Source organism: Mesoplodon densirostris, chromosome 1 (assembly GCF_025265405.1).
Source record: "Mesoplodon densirostris isolate mMesDen1 chromosome 1, mMesDen1 primary haplotype, whole genome shotgun sequence".
In the NCBI taxonomy this organism is placed as follows: Eukaryota; Metazoa; Chordata; class Mammalia; order Artiodactyla; family Ziphiidae; genus Mesoplodon; species Mesoplodon densirostris.
The window spans coordinates 196,897,016-196,912,172 of NC_082661.1; the positions used below are offsets into that span (position 1 = coordinate 196,897,016).

A 15,157-nucleotide genomic window follows, 5' to 3' on the forward strand; every position below is an offset into this window, starting at 1 on the left:
ATGTGGTGAATTGTAACCAAAAACAACTCGTTCTTTACCACAGGTAGTTAAGGGATGCCTTAAAGAACAAGGAACGGTAAACCACAGACCTGAGACACGGAACTTGATGAAAATCCGGTAGTTTTGCGTATCGGGCACTTATTGGGGTTGCACAAGCGACACAGCCTCTTGGAGTTCATCCGCCAATCCGAAGTGGGAGCGTGCGAGCCTGAGCCTGTGAGAGAAGCCCGGGCCGGCTTCGGACTTGAGGGGTGGAGCTTCGCGTCACTCAACCCTGGGGGCGGGCCTAACGCAGGCTTCCACTCTAGGCGGTCTGGCCCACACAGGCGCTACTCTGTGGCATCTCAGGTTCCCTCTAGCCGCACTCTGGAGGACTACACTCGTTTTCTATTGGCCGTGAGAAGCCCCGCAGCCTTCGCTGAGCTGGAGAAAGATGGCGGCAGCCGTGCGACAGGATTTGGCCCAGCTCATGAATTCGAGCGGCTCTCATAAAGATCTGGCGGGCAAGTGAGTATTTCCTAGGGGCCTGGGAGGTGGAGAGTAAAGCCAGAGACTTGTTCTCCTTGGATTGATGGCGGCTTTCGGATGTGAGGCTAGGAGCGGGCCTGATGACCAAGGGGGCGGGCCTGAGGTCGGTTGTGTAGGCAAAGGTTGGGAGCAGCAGAAAACTGGAAGGGACCTTGTGTAAGGAGCCCTCAGGACCGTAGATCTGGGGTGACTGTCAACGTTTGCAGTCCCTGATGGTATCCTTTCCGGTATCTTAAGATTCTAGAAGCGCGGTCTGTGGGACGACTGCTTCCATGGCCTTCTAAGCCTTCCCTGGTGCCCCTTCCCATCGCCGGCCGGCCTCTCACACTGAATCCTGGCCTCTCTTTGCCCCTGCTCCCCCTTTTTTTCTTTTTGATTGAAAGGAAATTTATATTCTGGGACCTTGGTGTAGAGTTTTCCGGGGAGATGGCTTCTTGAGGCTGAGGGGGCTGAGGCGGTATGGCCGCTATCATGTCGTTCAGAGCCACTTGAACCATCTTCTGTAGGTTGTGTTTTGGGTACTCCCTCTCCGCCACCAACTCTGAAGAAGGGCACGTAGGCGGCATGTCACCATAACATGGGTCGGGATGTCTAGAGTAGTGATGTTTGCAGGGATCTGGATTGTTTAGGAATTTGGTCGGAATTTATGTGGAAGGCTTAGGTGCACTCCAACTTAAAATTTGTGATATGTGCCTGCCCTGCAAGCCGTCTTTGTTACAGACAGACAGATAGATGTCAGTTTTCTCTTTGTACATTTCACAGCACTGTTTTTTTTTTTTGTAATGAACATGCATTCTGTTTAAAGTGTGCTTCTCAAGTTGATCCAATTTACATCCCGACGGCTGAGATCACTTTGATCCACTCAATAGGATACGACTGCTGTAACCTGGCCGCTGAAACCTTGACTTTGTTTTATGTAGGCTGTAATGCTTTTTGTCTGGTGGTAAATGTAATCTACTTTATCAGTGGGAAATTTAGCTGTGTATCTTGGGCTTAACTACTTTGTGGGGCAATTTCCCTCTCAGGAAAATGGGATCATTATATATATCCTGTCTGAGGACAAAATGACCATGTGTGTGTATATGCACTTATATCACACTTACATCACTTAGAACAGTACCTGACACTTAGAAATAGCCATAGGATTGTCGTTGTTACTATTATTATTATTAAGCAGTTAGTAAATACGTATCGACGTAATAATCCCTGGGTTGGAAATAAGTTGAATATGTCTCATTACTCAATCCATTTTGCATGTAATTTTAATAGATTTGCATGAAAGTAAAACTAGCTTATTTTTTTTTCCATGCCTGCTCTCCTTTTTGTTTTGTTGAAAAAAATAAGTGCATTAGTTATCAGAAGAGATAAAGTTTTCATGTATTTGCAGGATTCTGAAACTTAAGCTAAACATTTACTTCCTCCGCTCTGAATTGCAGATAAACAATAGTGTCCACCTTATTGGGTGCTTTAGTTATTTACTGCTCTGTAAACAAATCAGAAACTTAGTGGTGTAAAACAAAGCATCTCAAGATGCTTTGGGTCTACTGAGCTATTTTGCTGATCTTGTCTGGGCCCACTCATACAAGTGCAGTCAACTGGCAGCTCAGCTGGGGTTGGTGGGGCTAAAATGGACTCACATACACATCTAGCTGTTGGCTGGGTGTCTCTCCACACTGCCTCTCATTCAGTAGTTTAGCTGAGGATTCCTTACAGGGCCTTGGGAGTGTTCCAAGAGGGTGAGAGTGGAAGCTGCAAGGTCTCTTAAAGCTACCCTTGGAAGTCTCACAACATCAGTTCTCAAATACTGGTCAAAGTAAGTCACATGACCAGGCCAGATTCAAGGGGAGGGGAAATGGAGTCTACCTCTTTATGGGAAGAGTGGCCAAGTTACACTGGATGCCATTACTGTAACAATCTAGTACACAGGATTATTATGAAGATTAAATAAAATAATGTGCTTGATAACTGATAGCCAGTGCTTCCTGAGGAAAGTCTTGGCCTTGCCTGTGGGTACATATCTGGTACTATCTGGGCAAGAACGTGTCATATTTATTTTCATAAGAAAACAGTTCTGCCAGCTACATGCTTTATGAGAGAAATACTCTTGAAATATATCAGTGGCTTTAAGCTTTATGTTAGGAGCTGAGTAACAAAGGATTCCATATTAAGAAGTAATGGAGTAAATTCCTTTTTAAAATACTGATACTGTGTGTTACCAGCAATTTGCAGAATATCTATATCAGTAGTTATTTAATAAATATTGGTTGACTCAATGAATAGCTGGAAAGGTACAGAGCATATATTTGATACCAGTATATATTTGTCTACTCTAAAAAGCTCATTTTTAACCCACCAGACTACACTGATTTTCTTGTCAAAACTTCAATTAGAAATGCTTTCCCATAACTATGAAATAACACAACAGTCTGAAATTGATGTAAGAAATTGTCACATGAGAAGCATTTTTGCCAATTATATAGACTGCTTTTGTACACATTATGCATTGTGTTCGTTATCTCATATAAAGTTTTAGAAGAAGCAAAAAGCCTTGAGAGAGGGAGCATTTGTTGTGATAGCTTATCTTATTCACTTGGCTAAAACCTGTGTGATTCTTCAAAATTCAGTTCAAATGTTATTTCTTCCAAAAAACCTTCTCTGAACAACTATCAACACATGGAGGACCTGGTTAGTTTCTCTTCCCATGCCCAGTGTCATCCTATGCTTACCTCTATGATAGCACTTAATTGTTTTGTCTTTTTACTTCTTGCTTTTCCAACTAGAATGTTATATCTTTGAGGGCAGGTTTGAGGTCATGGATTATAGGTCTTTGTTGAGTCAATCCTATATAAATATGACCTTTTATTTTTTTTCCTTCCCAGTTCTGTGGTATGGAGGGTATTCAGAGGAAAATATCAGGCCTTTGAAATCGAAATGCTTCATTTTACAAAAAGCTGTCAATCTGGAGAAAGAAAAGGGAGACCTTTTAGCTGTTCTTGACTATTAAAAAAGCTGTTTTGCAGAAAAGAAAATAGACTTTTCTACCTCATAGAGGTAGACTTTGGATCACAGCTTTCTAGTAATACAGTGGAATAGAATTGTCAAAAAATAGAGGATACACACACAGACACACACACACAAAACAGAGGTCAGACCTCAAAGACCCCTTCTAACGCAGATTCTCTGGTTCTCTGTTATTCCCACACAAAAGTTTCAGTGGTTCCCATCTGAAGAGTGGAGTTCCCTAAAATCTAGTGTTTACCATATGCCAAGCACAACTTTACTTACATTTTTAAATCTTAAACAGTAGGTGATAGTATTTACATTACGTGTGAGAAAACAGAGGTGAAACCCTTTGCTCTGGGGTCACATAGCTAGTGACAAAGCCAGAATACAGTCTGTCTGCTTGGCTCAGAGCCCTTAACTCGAAACACCGACCTTTTGGTTTTATATTACTTTCAGCAAACTGGACTGCATTTCAGACAAATTTTTTTTGCCTAGAATTTCTGTCTTCTCCTACTCTTTCCCATTTAACACTAACTAAGTCCAAATATTTAGACTGCTTAAAGATCAACCTCATTGGTGGATGAACCTGGAGTCTGTCATACAGAATGAAGCAAGTCAGAAAGAGAAAAACAAATACCATATGCTAATGCATATATATGGAATCTAAAAAAAAAAAAAGGTTCTCATGAACCTAGTGACAGGACAGAAATAAAGACACAGGTGTAGAGAATGGACTTGAGGACACGGGGAGGGGGAAGGGTAAGCTGGGATGAAGTGAGAGAGTAACATTGACATATATACACTAACAAATGTAAAATAGATAGCTAGTGGGAAGCAGCTGCATAGCACAGGGAGATCAGCTCGGTGCTTTGTGACCACCTAGAGGCGTGGGATAGGGAGTGGGAAGTGAGATGCAAGAGGGAGGGATATGGGGATATATGTATGCGTATAGCTGATGCACTTTGTTATATACAGCAGAAACTAACACAACATTGTAAAGCAATTATACTCCAATAAAGATGTTAAAAAAAAAGATCAACCTCATTAGGAAATTATTTCTGTCTTCTAAAAAATTATATTAGCACTTAGCTGTAAGATTTTGTCTTTAATATTCTGCAACTTCATTATGATGTGTCTATGGATTTGATTTTACTTATCTATGTCAATTAGCTTTTGCTGTGAAATAAACCACCCCAGACCTCCACAGCTTAAAACAACAATCATTTATTTAGCTCATACTTCTGTTGTTTGGTACTTTGGGCTGGGCGCAGCTGGTTGATTCTTCCCTATTCCACGTGGTCTTGGTTCCACAGGGGCTCCAGGTGCACCTGTAGTCAGCTACATGTAGGCAGTCAGGTCAGGTAGGCAGCTCTGCTTCTCTGTTGGCTGGGGCGGTGGCAGGTGACTGGGCTACATATCTCATCATCCAATAGGTCGGCCTGGACTCATTCATGTGGCAAAGCCGCGTTCCAGCGGATAAAGACAAATTCTTTTAAAGTCCAGGCTTGGAACGGGCACTTTACTTCTATTTCTGTTGCCTACTATTGGTCAAAACAAGCCCAGATGAAAGGGTAGGGAGACGAACTCTACCTCTTGATGTGAAGAGTTATGAAGTCACATTGCAAAGGGGCATAGATACAGAGAGTAAAAGAAATGTGGGCAATTTTTGTAAATGCTCTACCGCAGGGGTCCCCAGCCCCCGGGCGGTGGACCGCTAATGGTCCAGGCCTGTTAGGAACCGGACCGCAGAGGAGAGCAGGAGGTGAGCTGCGGGCGAAGCTTCATCTGCCGCCCCCCATCGCGCCCCGTTGCTCGCGTTACCGCCTAAACCACCGCCACTCCCCAGCACACCCCTTCCATGGAAAAACTGTCTTCCACGAAACCCATCCCTGGTGCCGAAAAGGTTGGGGACCACTGCTCTACCGCGTTATCCTGGTTAAGCTTCATTGTGTTTCTTGAATCAATGGATTGGATCATTCATTGTCTTGAGAGGTTTTTCAGCTCTCTCTATCTTTATTATTATTATTATTATTTGCGGTACGTGGGCTTCTCACTGCTGTGGCCTCTCCTGTTGCGGAGCACAGGCTCCGGACGCGCAGGCTCAGCGTCCATGGCTCACGGGCCCAGCAGCTCCATGGCATGTGGGATCTTCCCGGACCGGGGCACGAACCCGGTCCCCTGCATCGGCAGGCGGACTCGACCACTGCGCCACCAGGGAAGCGCTCGCGCGCTCTCTCTCTCTCTCTCTCTCTCTCTCTCCCTCCCTCTCTCCTTCCCCTCCCCCACCCCTCCCCCTCTCTCCCTCCCTCTCTCCTTCCCCTCCCCCACCCCTCCCCCTCTCTCCCTCCCTCCCTCCCCCCCCCCCCTCTCTCTCTCTCTAAATGTTGCCTCTGTCCCATTCTATTTTCTCCTCTAGACCCCGGGTGAAACCCTTGTTAGGCCTTGTTACTGTGACCTCTGTGCCCCTTACTCTGTACTTTCCATTTCAAGGCTTTATTCTGGATAAGTTCTCCTACTTTCTAGTTTGTCAGTTCGTCAAATGTGTCTAGTCTGCTGTTAAGAACTACACCGAATTTCAAGTTTTGGTAATACTATTTTTTAGTTCTATAGCTTTTGGTGATTCTTTTTTCAAATGACACTTTTTATGGTTCCTAGCTTCTTGCTGAAACTTTTTAAAAGCTTGTCTTTGTCTCTATAAACTTGATAAACATAAGTGTATTTCAGTCTTTCTGGTAACTCCAGTATCTGGAGTCCCTGTTGGTTGCTACTGTCTGTTGTTTTTGTTGATTCCAGCTAATATTGTCGTATGCATTGTAACGTTCGTTGTTGGGCAAATTATTTTTAAATGTATTTTTAGAAACAACTGGAGGTCTATGATGTTACCTTTCAGGGAGGATTTTCATTTCCTTCTGCTGGACACCTGACAGGGTTAGGAGTCTAGGACCAAGGCTTCCAAATTTATTGGTCTTCTTACTAGATGATCCTTGGAATAGAATTTGTAACCGTACTTCCAAAGTGCTAGTGTTTCCTCCTTTGGAAGGTAAAAAACCTTAGATCCCTGTTCTAGTTTTATCAGTCAGCCAGAAATTGCAACTTGCCTTTCAGCGTTTCCAGCAGATGGCAGAACACCCCAGAGCCGAGCCCACTTCTCCCCAGCAGACGTGCCCTTCTGCCTCTCAGCTATCTTTCCACAGTCGCATATGCTTTCAGGCAGAAGCTATGGTTCACGTCTTTGCGCTCTTAGTCTCTTCTCTTTACTCTTTCTTGTTAGGATTTTATGCTATTAAAACTTTTTTTCATTTCTTTAAACTTTTTATGTTGTTTTGGAGGCAGGATTGGTCCAATATCTATTTCACCATTACTGTAAATGAAAGATCTGTGAATACATACCTGTTACACTCATTTTGAGCATAGATAGTGACTGTGGTACAGTTTCATGTGTATATGTTTTATTTACCTCCATATTCCTTTCAAGTGCCAAGAAATCAGAAATTGACATACTGAACTTTAGTTCACATACATAATAGATGCTTGATAAACATTTGTTGATGATGATGAATGGATAGGGCAGATGTAAGGTGCCTTAATTAAGTTTCTTTTCCTCTGTAATATTTTTTAATGAAAAAATATTTGGTACTTGTCATGTTCTCCACATCAGTCACTTTTCCATCTTTTCCATTGATTTAGATTTTTTTTTTTTTTTGGTGTTCTCAATACAGCTTAGTTGATTGATAAGTTATGAAACTATATATTAAAACAAATTATTAGCAAATTTTTATAAGTGAGACATTGTCATCTTTGAATACAATATTATTAGTATAAAATAACTGGGATTTAAGAATAAGAGGGTTTAGCCATAGTCTTCATTTAATTGATTATGAAAAACAAGCCAATCTAAAAAAGAAATAATAAACCATTGAATGCATTAACTAGAACCATGCCCAGGGCAATAAAGTAAATGTATAAATATAGATATGGAAAATATATGTGTATATGTGTGTGTATATATGTATATATGTAGAGAGAGAGAATGAGTTTTGTTTTTTTGGGGTTTTTTTTTGGCCGTGCTGCACAGTTTGTGGGATCTCAGTTCCCCGACCAGGGATTGAACCCCGGCCACGGCAGTGAAAGCGGCGAATCCTAACCACTAGGCCACCGGGAAACTCCTGAGAATGAGATATTCAATGTAAATAAATTTTTAGATAACTGTATTTCATCACTCAAATGTAACAATTTTTTAAATGACAATTTTTTATTTTAAAGCTTGATAATATTTCCTTGCTTTCTTGGAATTGTTTGTCTCTTCTTTTGGAGTTAGCTATCTTTTCTGTCCGTATACTTGCTTTCTTACAAAGCCAGTTTGATTCACTGCTGTTTTGAGAAATCGTATAACCAAGGCTGTGAGAATATTGTATGAGTTGAGAATCAGTAAGTGCTGAATTGTAGCTTGAGGGTGTGCCCTACAAATACAAGTCATAAGTTTGAATGAGTTTGGGCCCTATTTGTATATTTTTATTTCTTGACTATATTCTGGATAATGTTCTGAATAATTGCAATTAGGTTTGTAAAATGCATTAACTAATGCTTTTAATAAATATTATGATTGAGACAAACAAAAGGGATAAAGAATAGTATAATACCAATGTACCAACCACTCAATTTAAGAAATAAAATGTTACTAATACTGCTGTATCTTTGAGTCCTTATGATGTTCCAAGTACTCTTCTAGGCATTGTATATATAGCAGTAAACAAAACAAAAATCTCTGTCCTCATGGAGTTTACAGTTTAGGAAGGAACTTACCATTGCCTAATAATTGTTAGTGTTCTTGTTTTCAACATTTCCCCATCATTTGTAGAATGCTGATTTGAATTTTGTGTGATCATGAATATTAGGCAGAATAGTTATTGGAACTGAATGCAAATAAAGAACTAATAGGCACTGAAGGATGTTCTGTCAGGACATTTGGCTTGGTGGAATGTATTTTGTACACAGTAAGACATTTAATCTCTAATATTTGGCTTCATTGCATAGTCAACATTATCCTATTGTTGGTAACCCTAGATTCATTAGGTCCATAAGGAAAAGGTTCTGGGCCACCTCAAGTAATGTTCTTGTGTGTACTTTAGTGAAGGAAATATAGCTTATCTTTTGAGGCACTTGAAAGGAAATTTACGTTTTAAATTCAAAACTAAAACTTGGGGCTTCCCTGGTGGTGCAGTGGTTGGGAGTCCGCCTGCTGATGCAGGGGTCGCGGGTTCATGCCCTGGTCCGGGAGGATCCCACATGCCGCGCAGCGGCTGGGCTCATGAGCCATGGCCGCTGGGCCTGCGCACCTGGAGCCTGTGCTTCGCAGCGGGAGAGGCCACGACAGTGGGAGACCCGTGTACCGCAAAACAAACAAACAAACAAACAAAAAACCTAAAACTTGAAAGAAAAAGTGGCACCTTAGATCCATTAACTTAGATTTACTCTTTTTGTGATAGACATGAAAACTTTAAAAATGGTGATGTACTGTAAAGAAAACTAGAAGAAGTAGCACTTTGAATTACAGATTTAGTGTTTCTTGTGATGGACTGGAAACTTAAAAAAAAAAAATCTGTAGTGTACTATAAAGAAAACCACAAACTAGAGCACTATGAAAGAAACCAGGGTAAATAGAAATGAACAAACATCAAAGTTAGCATTAGACTATATAGTGCCTTCTAAACACTTTTTCTTTTTGGTATTGTTTTAGGTATCGTCAGATCCTGGAAAAAGCCATTCAGTTATCTGGGGCAGAACAACTAGAAGCTTTGAAAGCTTTTGTGGAAGCAAGTAAGTGGAATGAAAATTCCGTGTTTGCCTTGTATTACTGAGTTAGGACTTAAAAGCTTGCTCAAGCCTTGTTTTATAACAAATTGTCAATATAATTTACATTGAGATTAAATTAAATATGCATTGAGCTTGATTGGTTTTAGAATTTAAACTACTTACAACTTGATATTTGATTGTTTTTCAATTGTTTTTCAATGTGAAGCCATTGTTACATTTACAATTAAGGTTTTGTATAGTTATTGATAAAGCAACTGATGGAGAGACAATATAGCAAATGATAAAAAAGAATAGTCTGGATTCAAATCCTGGTCTGCGATTTTATTAGTTATGTGATCTTGGGTAGGTTATATAACCTCCTTGTGCCTCCTTTTCCTTGTCTATAAAATGGGGATATGATACCTACCCTGTAGAATTGTTGGGAGATTAAATGAGTTAATATCCATAATGGAGTGCTTAGAATAGTACGTGGCACATGATAAGTACTAGATAAGTGTTAGCTGTTGTTAATGTTAAGAACATTGCTTTTGAATGGGAACTAGAAATTTCCATTCTTTAAGACACTCTTCCCCACTCCCTGACTTCAAACATATCCAGTTATCTGGAAAATTACTCAAAATTCAGGCTGGAATTTATCCTGAGTTCACAATATTAATGATACTTGATAGTGCTTTACAGTTTACAGTGTGCTTTCATACACATTATCCATCACACAGGCTCCTTTTCATAACCTTGTGACTAACAATGCAGGTATAGATAGCCCTATATAATATATTATAAAATGAGTCTCAGGATTAAGTGACTTTTTCCCCAAAGGACATTCAGTTAGTCAGTGGCACAGCCCAGACTAGAAACTAGGTTTTCTTACTTATAGTTCTTATTTATTTATATTTCCCTGAGAAGTGCTAGTTTGTATAGTAATTTCTAACAGTTATAGGTACCTAATGGCACTTGTAATGAAACTGTTCTCAGTCACATCCAGTATCATCCAATTCCAATTAATATACTAGAAACTGATTAGTTACAAGGCCTCAAAAAATTGGGGCCTGCAATGTGAGACAAACTGCCAATGGTTTCAGAAAAACTCTTTGAGTGGCTTTTTTTTTTTTAAGACTGTTGAACTTAGTAGCAAAAGAGTAGTGCTTTTTATAAACTTTGATCTTTATATAAACTTTCAATCCAATGAACCACCAAAAAAAAAGCAGTCGGGCTTCCCTGGTGGCTCAGTGGTTGAGAGTCCGCCTGCCGATGCAGGGGACACGGGTTCGTGCCCCGGTCCAGGAAGATCCCACATGCCGCGGAGCGACTGGGCCCGTGAGCCATGGCCGCTGAGCCTGCGCGTCCGGAGGCTGTGCTCCGCAACAGGAGAGGCCACAACAGTGACAGGTCCGCGTACTGCAAAAAAACAAAAACAAAAACAAAAACAGTCTACTGTTAAAATCATTTGCATCAACTGAATAGTTTTGAACTGTGATTTATTTCCCCAGTAACTACTGATTTAAACTTAATTTATCTAAGGAGTGGTTCACAAGCATGATGCATCTTTTTAAAATGTAATAATAGTTATAATAATAACTAACATTTGCTGAGTGCTATGTGCCAGGTATTGTTTAAAGCACTTTATGTATATTGCATTTAAGCTTCACAGCAACCTTATCCACATTTTACAGAAGAGGAAAGAGAAGCACAGAGAAGTTAAGTCTCTTGCCTGAGGGCATGTAATCAGGAGGATTTGGAAGCAGTGTGGCTCCACAGTTTTCATCCTTAATCATATATAATAATACCTCATAAATGTTTATAAACAGTGTCATAAAATATGTCTATGCATCTAGTGCTGACCTAAATTCTTATTTGTTGTTTTTATCAGGAAAGTACAAGTGGCAGTAACTGTCACTACTCGCTTTATTTAAACTTCATGAAAATTATTTCACTGTTTCTTCCTTAACTCTTTTTTTGTAGCTAGGTGGAATATAAGAACGTAAATAAAAATATTAAGTGCTTCTGTGCCTTCACTTTGTAGAAAAATAAAGAAGAGAAAAGAATGACGTAAAATTCTCAACTGTTAAAACTTTTCCCCAGCCATTTCTGTTTCTTAGAAAAGTTGTGGTATTTTTACTGTTTTGATGTAGTTGTTATGTAATCAGATAATTCAGCATAAGGAAAACTGGTTCTATAATATAAGGTCACAGGGGTGTGGAAATCCCTAAATAATGCTTTGAAGAGTACACTGGTATATATTATTTTTAGTGTTAATTTTAGGTGAAAATTGATTGCTTAATAAAAACATAAATTACTCATGTTTTCTTATCCCTTACTTTTTTTAACAAGTGGTAAATGAGAATGTCAGCCTCGTGATCTCTCGCCAGTTGCTGACTGATTTCTGCACACATCTCCCTAACCTACCTGATAGCACAGCCAAAGAAATCTATCATTTCACCTTGGAAAAGATCCAGCCTAGAGTCATTTCATTTGAGGAGCAGGTAAAAACCTAGAGCAGTGGTTTTTGTTTTGTTTTTAGGAATCTGTTTATTATGTGTTTCTTTTTTTTAATTGAGATATAATTGATGTACAATATTATTATAAGTTGCAGGTGTACAACATAGTGATTCACGATTTTTAAAGGTTATATTCCATTTATAGTTATTATAAAATATTGGCTATTAGAGTGGCAATTGTTTTTTTTTTTTTTTGCGGTACGCGGGCCTCTCACTGTTGTGGCCTCTCCCGTTGCGGAGCACAGGCTCCAGACGCGCAGGCTCAGCGGCCATGGCTCACGGGCCCAGCCACTCCGCGGCATGTGGGATCTTCCCGGACCGGGGCACGAACCCGTGTCCCCTGCATCAGCAGGCGGACTCTCAACCACTGCGCCACCAGGGAAGCCCTAGAGTGGCGATTTTTAAACTTGAGATAGCAGCAATTATTTTGAGACATATTATTAAATTTTTAAAGGAGGTAATCATTCAACTTCATTTTTACAAAACAGTGTGCCAAACAGCATTTTACAATGTAAGATCAAATAAATATCATGATGTTTTAAGTCCAGCTGACATTTGCTCACATACTATAATTTGGTTTTATGAACCAAATATTACGCTTTAGATAATTTTTTTTAAATTTTATGTATTTATTTATTTTATTTTTGGCTGCATTGGGTCTTCGTTGTTGCGCACGGGCTTTCTCTAGTTGCAGCAAGCGGGGCCTACTCTTCATTGCAGTGCGCGGGCTTCTCATTGCGGTGGCTTCTTTTGTTGCGGAACACGGGCTCTGGGCGCGCGGGCTTCAGTAGTTGTGGCGTGCGGGCTCTAGATCGCAGGCTCAGTAGTTGTGGTGCACGGGCTTAGTTGCTCTGTGGCATGTGGGATCTTCCCGGACCAGGGCTCAAACCCGTGTCCCCTGCATTGGCAGGCAGATTCTTAACCACTGTGCCACCAGGGAAGTCCCTAGATAATTTTTAAAAATCAGTAAAATTGTTGATTAGGCTGAGAACATAGGAGAACTCCAGCATTATATATGCAGTGACACAAAAGCAAAACTTAATATTTAAACTAAATTACTGCCATAATCCACATTGTAGAATGTGTTAGTTCACTCTTTTGATATTCTGTAAATGCAAAATTCATTAAAAATTTGGGTAGTCTAGGTAAACTTTTACATTTACTTGCCTGCATAATATGTTGAATGAGAGCATTGTCACAATAGATTATCATCTATTTATTTTAACTAGTTTACTAATATCAGTGGAAATAATTTAACATGTATACCTCCTATTCCAGGTTGCTTCCATAAGACAGCATCTTGCATCCATATATGAAAAAGAAGAAGATTGGAGAAATGCAGCCCAAGTGTTGGTGGGAATTCCTTTGGAAACAGGACAAAAGTATAGTAAACAGTGGATATAAAACATGTATAATTGTTCACTTACTTTTTTTTTTACATTCTGGTACAGGAAACGGATAATGAACAATTTAATAAATAAATAAGTAAAATTTGTACTATTTTTAGAAGGGGCAAAGGGGCAAAGTGGGGGACAGCATGTATTATTAAATAGGGTGATTAGAGTGGTAGGGTGGTCCTGATATCACCTTTTCAAACACTTGAAGGAGGTAACAGAGTAGCTATGAGCTGCCTGAGGGAAGAGTATCAGTAGATCCTCTTAGAGAGGATGGCTAGTGCAAAGGCTCTAAGACTAGAACATGCTTAGAGTGTTTTAAGAAGATCAGGGAGACCACTGTGGGTGGAGTGAGCAAAGGGGAGTGTGATAGAGGGTGAGATCAGAGAGTATTGGGTACCAGATTACATGGGGTCTTGTAAGCCATTGTAAGGCCTTTGGCTTTTTTTCTAAGTAAAACAATGGGGAGCCATTGGAGGCTTTTGTACAGAGGACTGACATGATCTGATCATGTTAGATCATTCTAACACTGGGTTGAGAATAAACTGTAGGCATGCAATGATAGAAGTAGGGACATTAGTTAAGAGGCTTATGAGCTACTGCAGGTGAGATGGAGATTGTGAGAAATGTTGGACCCTGGATGTGTTTTTAAGGTAAAGCTAAGGGTTTCTTGACAACTTGCACATGGAGTACAAGAAAAAGAGCCAAGATAAGTCCTGAGTTTTGGTCTGAATAACTGGAAAAATAAAGTTGCCATCTACTGAGTGGTAAAGAATAGGTTTTGAGGGAAGATCAAGAGTTCTGTTTTGGACATGTGATAACCAAGTGGAAATATCTAGTAGGGAGTTGAATATATTAGTCTGGAGTTTAGGAGAGAGGTCTGGACTAGAGATGTACATTTGGGAGTCATTGATATATAAATGGAATTTAAAGCCTTTAGATTGGACGAGATCTCCAAGGGAGGGCATATAGGTAGAGAAGAGCACTGAGTACTGAGCACTTTGACATTAAGAGGTCAGGGGCAGGAGGAAGATACAGCAAGTGAGGATTGTCCATTGAGGTAAGAGGAAAACCAGAAGAATGTGGAGTGTGATATCTCAGAAGCCAGATGAGGAAAATGTATCAAGAAGGAGCAAGTGATCAACATGGTGTTGATGGTCAAGTAAGATGAGGAGTTGAAGGTGAACCGTAAAAGGTAGTAACGTGGAGGTCATTGGTGACCTTGGCGAAAGCTGTTTTGCTGAAATGGTGAGAGTGAAAGCCTGATTGGAGCTGTTTAAGAGAGAACGGGAAGAGAAGAATTGGAGATGGTGAGCATGGGCAGCTCTTTGGGGAAGTTTTCATAAAAGGGAGCAGAGAAATAGGGTAGAAGATGACAGCAGAGGTTAGGCTGAGATTATTTTTTCTTTTATGATTCAGTGGAAAGCAAAAATTTGACCTAGGGGAGTAGTGGAAAGGATTCTTGCAGGAGTAGACTAGAGGGGAAGGAATCCAGTGGAGAGATAGGCTTCAGATAGGAGCATGGACAGTTCACTTGTGAGAGAGTTTCTCAGCCTGGGCACTCTTGGCATTTTAGAGCGGATAATTCTTTGTCCTGGAGGCTGTCCTGTGTATTGCAGCTGTTGAGCGGCATCAGCGGCCTCTACTCACTAGATGCCAGTGACACCACTATGCCTAGTTGTGACAATCAAAAATGTCTGTAGGGCTTCCCTGGTGGCGCAGTGGTTGAGAGTCCGTCTGCCAATGCAGGGGACACGGGTTCGTTCCCCGGTCCAGGAAGATCCCACATGCCGCAGAGCGGCTGGGCCCGTGAGCCATGGCCGCTGAGCCTGCGCGTCCGGAGCCTGTGCTCCGCAACAGGAGAGGCCGCAACAGTGAGAGGCCCGCGTACCGAAAAAAAAAAAAACGTCTGTAGACATTGCA

At 40.7% G+C, this 15,157-nt stretch overlaps 1 protein-coding gene across 2 annotated transcripts in view; it reads left to right on the forward strand.

Moving 5' to 3' along the window:
• The first annotated feature begins 374 nt into the window (after window positions 1-374).
• The window catches only part of COPS4 (COP9 signalosome subunit 4), a 45,820-nt gene continuing 31,037 nt past the window's right edge, over window positions 375-15,157 (forward strand). For both annotated transcript variants that reach the window (XM_060114033.1, XM_060114043.1), the window contains exons 1-4: window positions 375-507; window positions 9,269-9,348; window positions 11,674-11,825; window positions 13,119-13,222. In XM_060114033.1, the coding sequence (XP_059970016.1) occupies window positions 434-507; window positions 9,269-9,348; window positions 11,674-11,825; window positions 13,119-13,222 (410 nt within the window). In that variant the 5' untranslated portion in view covers window positions 375-433. The remainder of the gene's footprint in view (window positions 508-9,268; window positions 9,349-11,673; window positions 11,826-13,118; window positions 13,223-15,157) is intronic.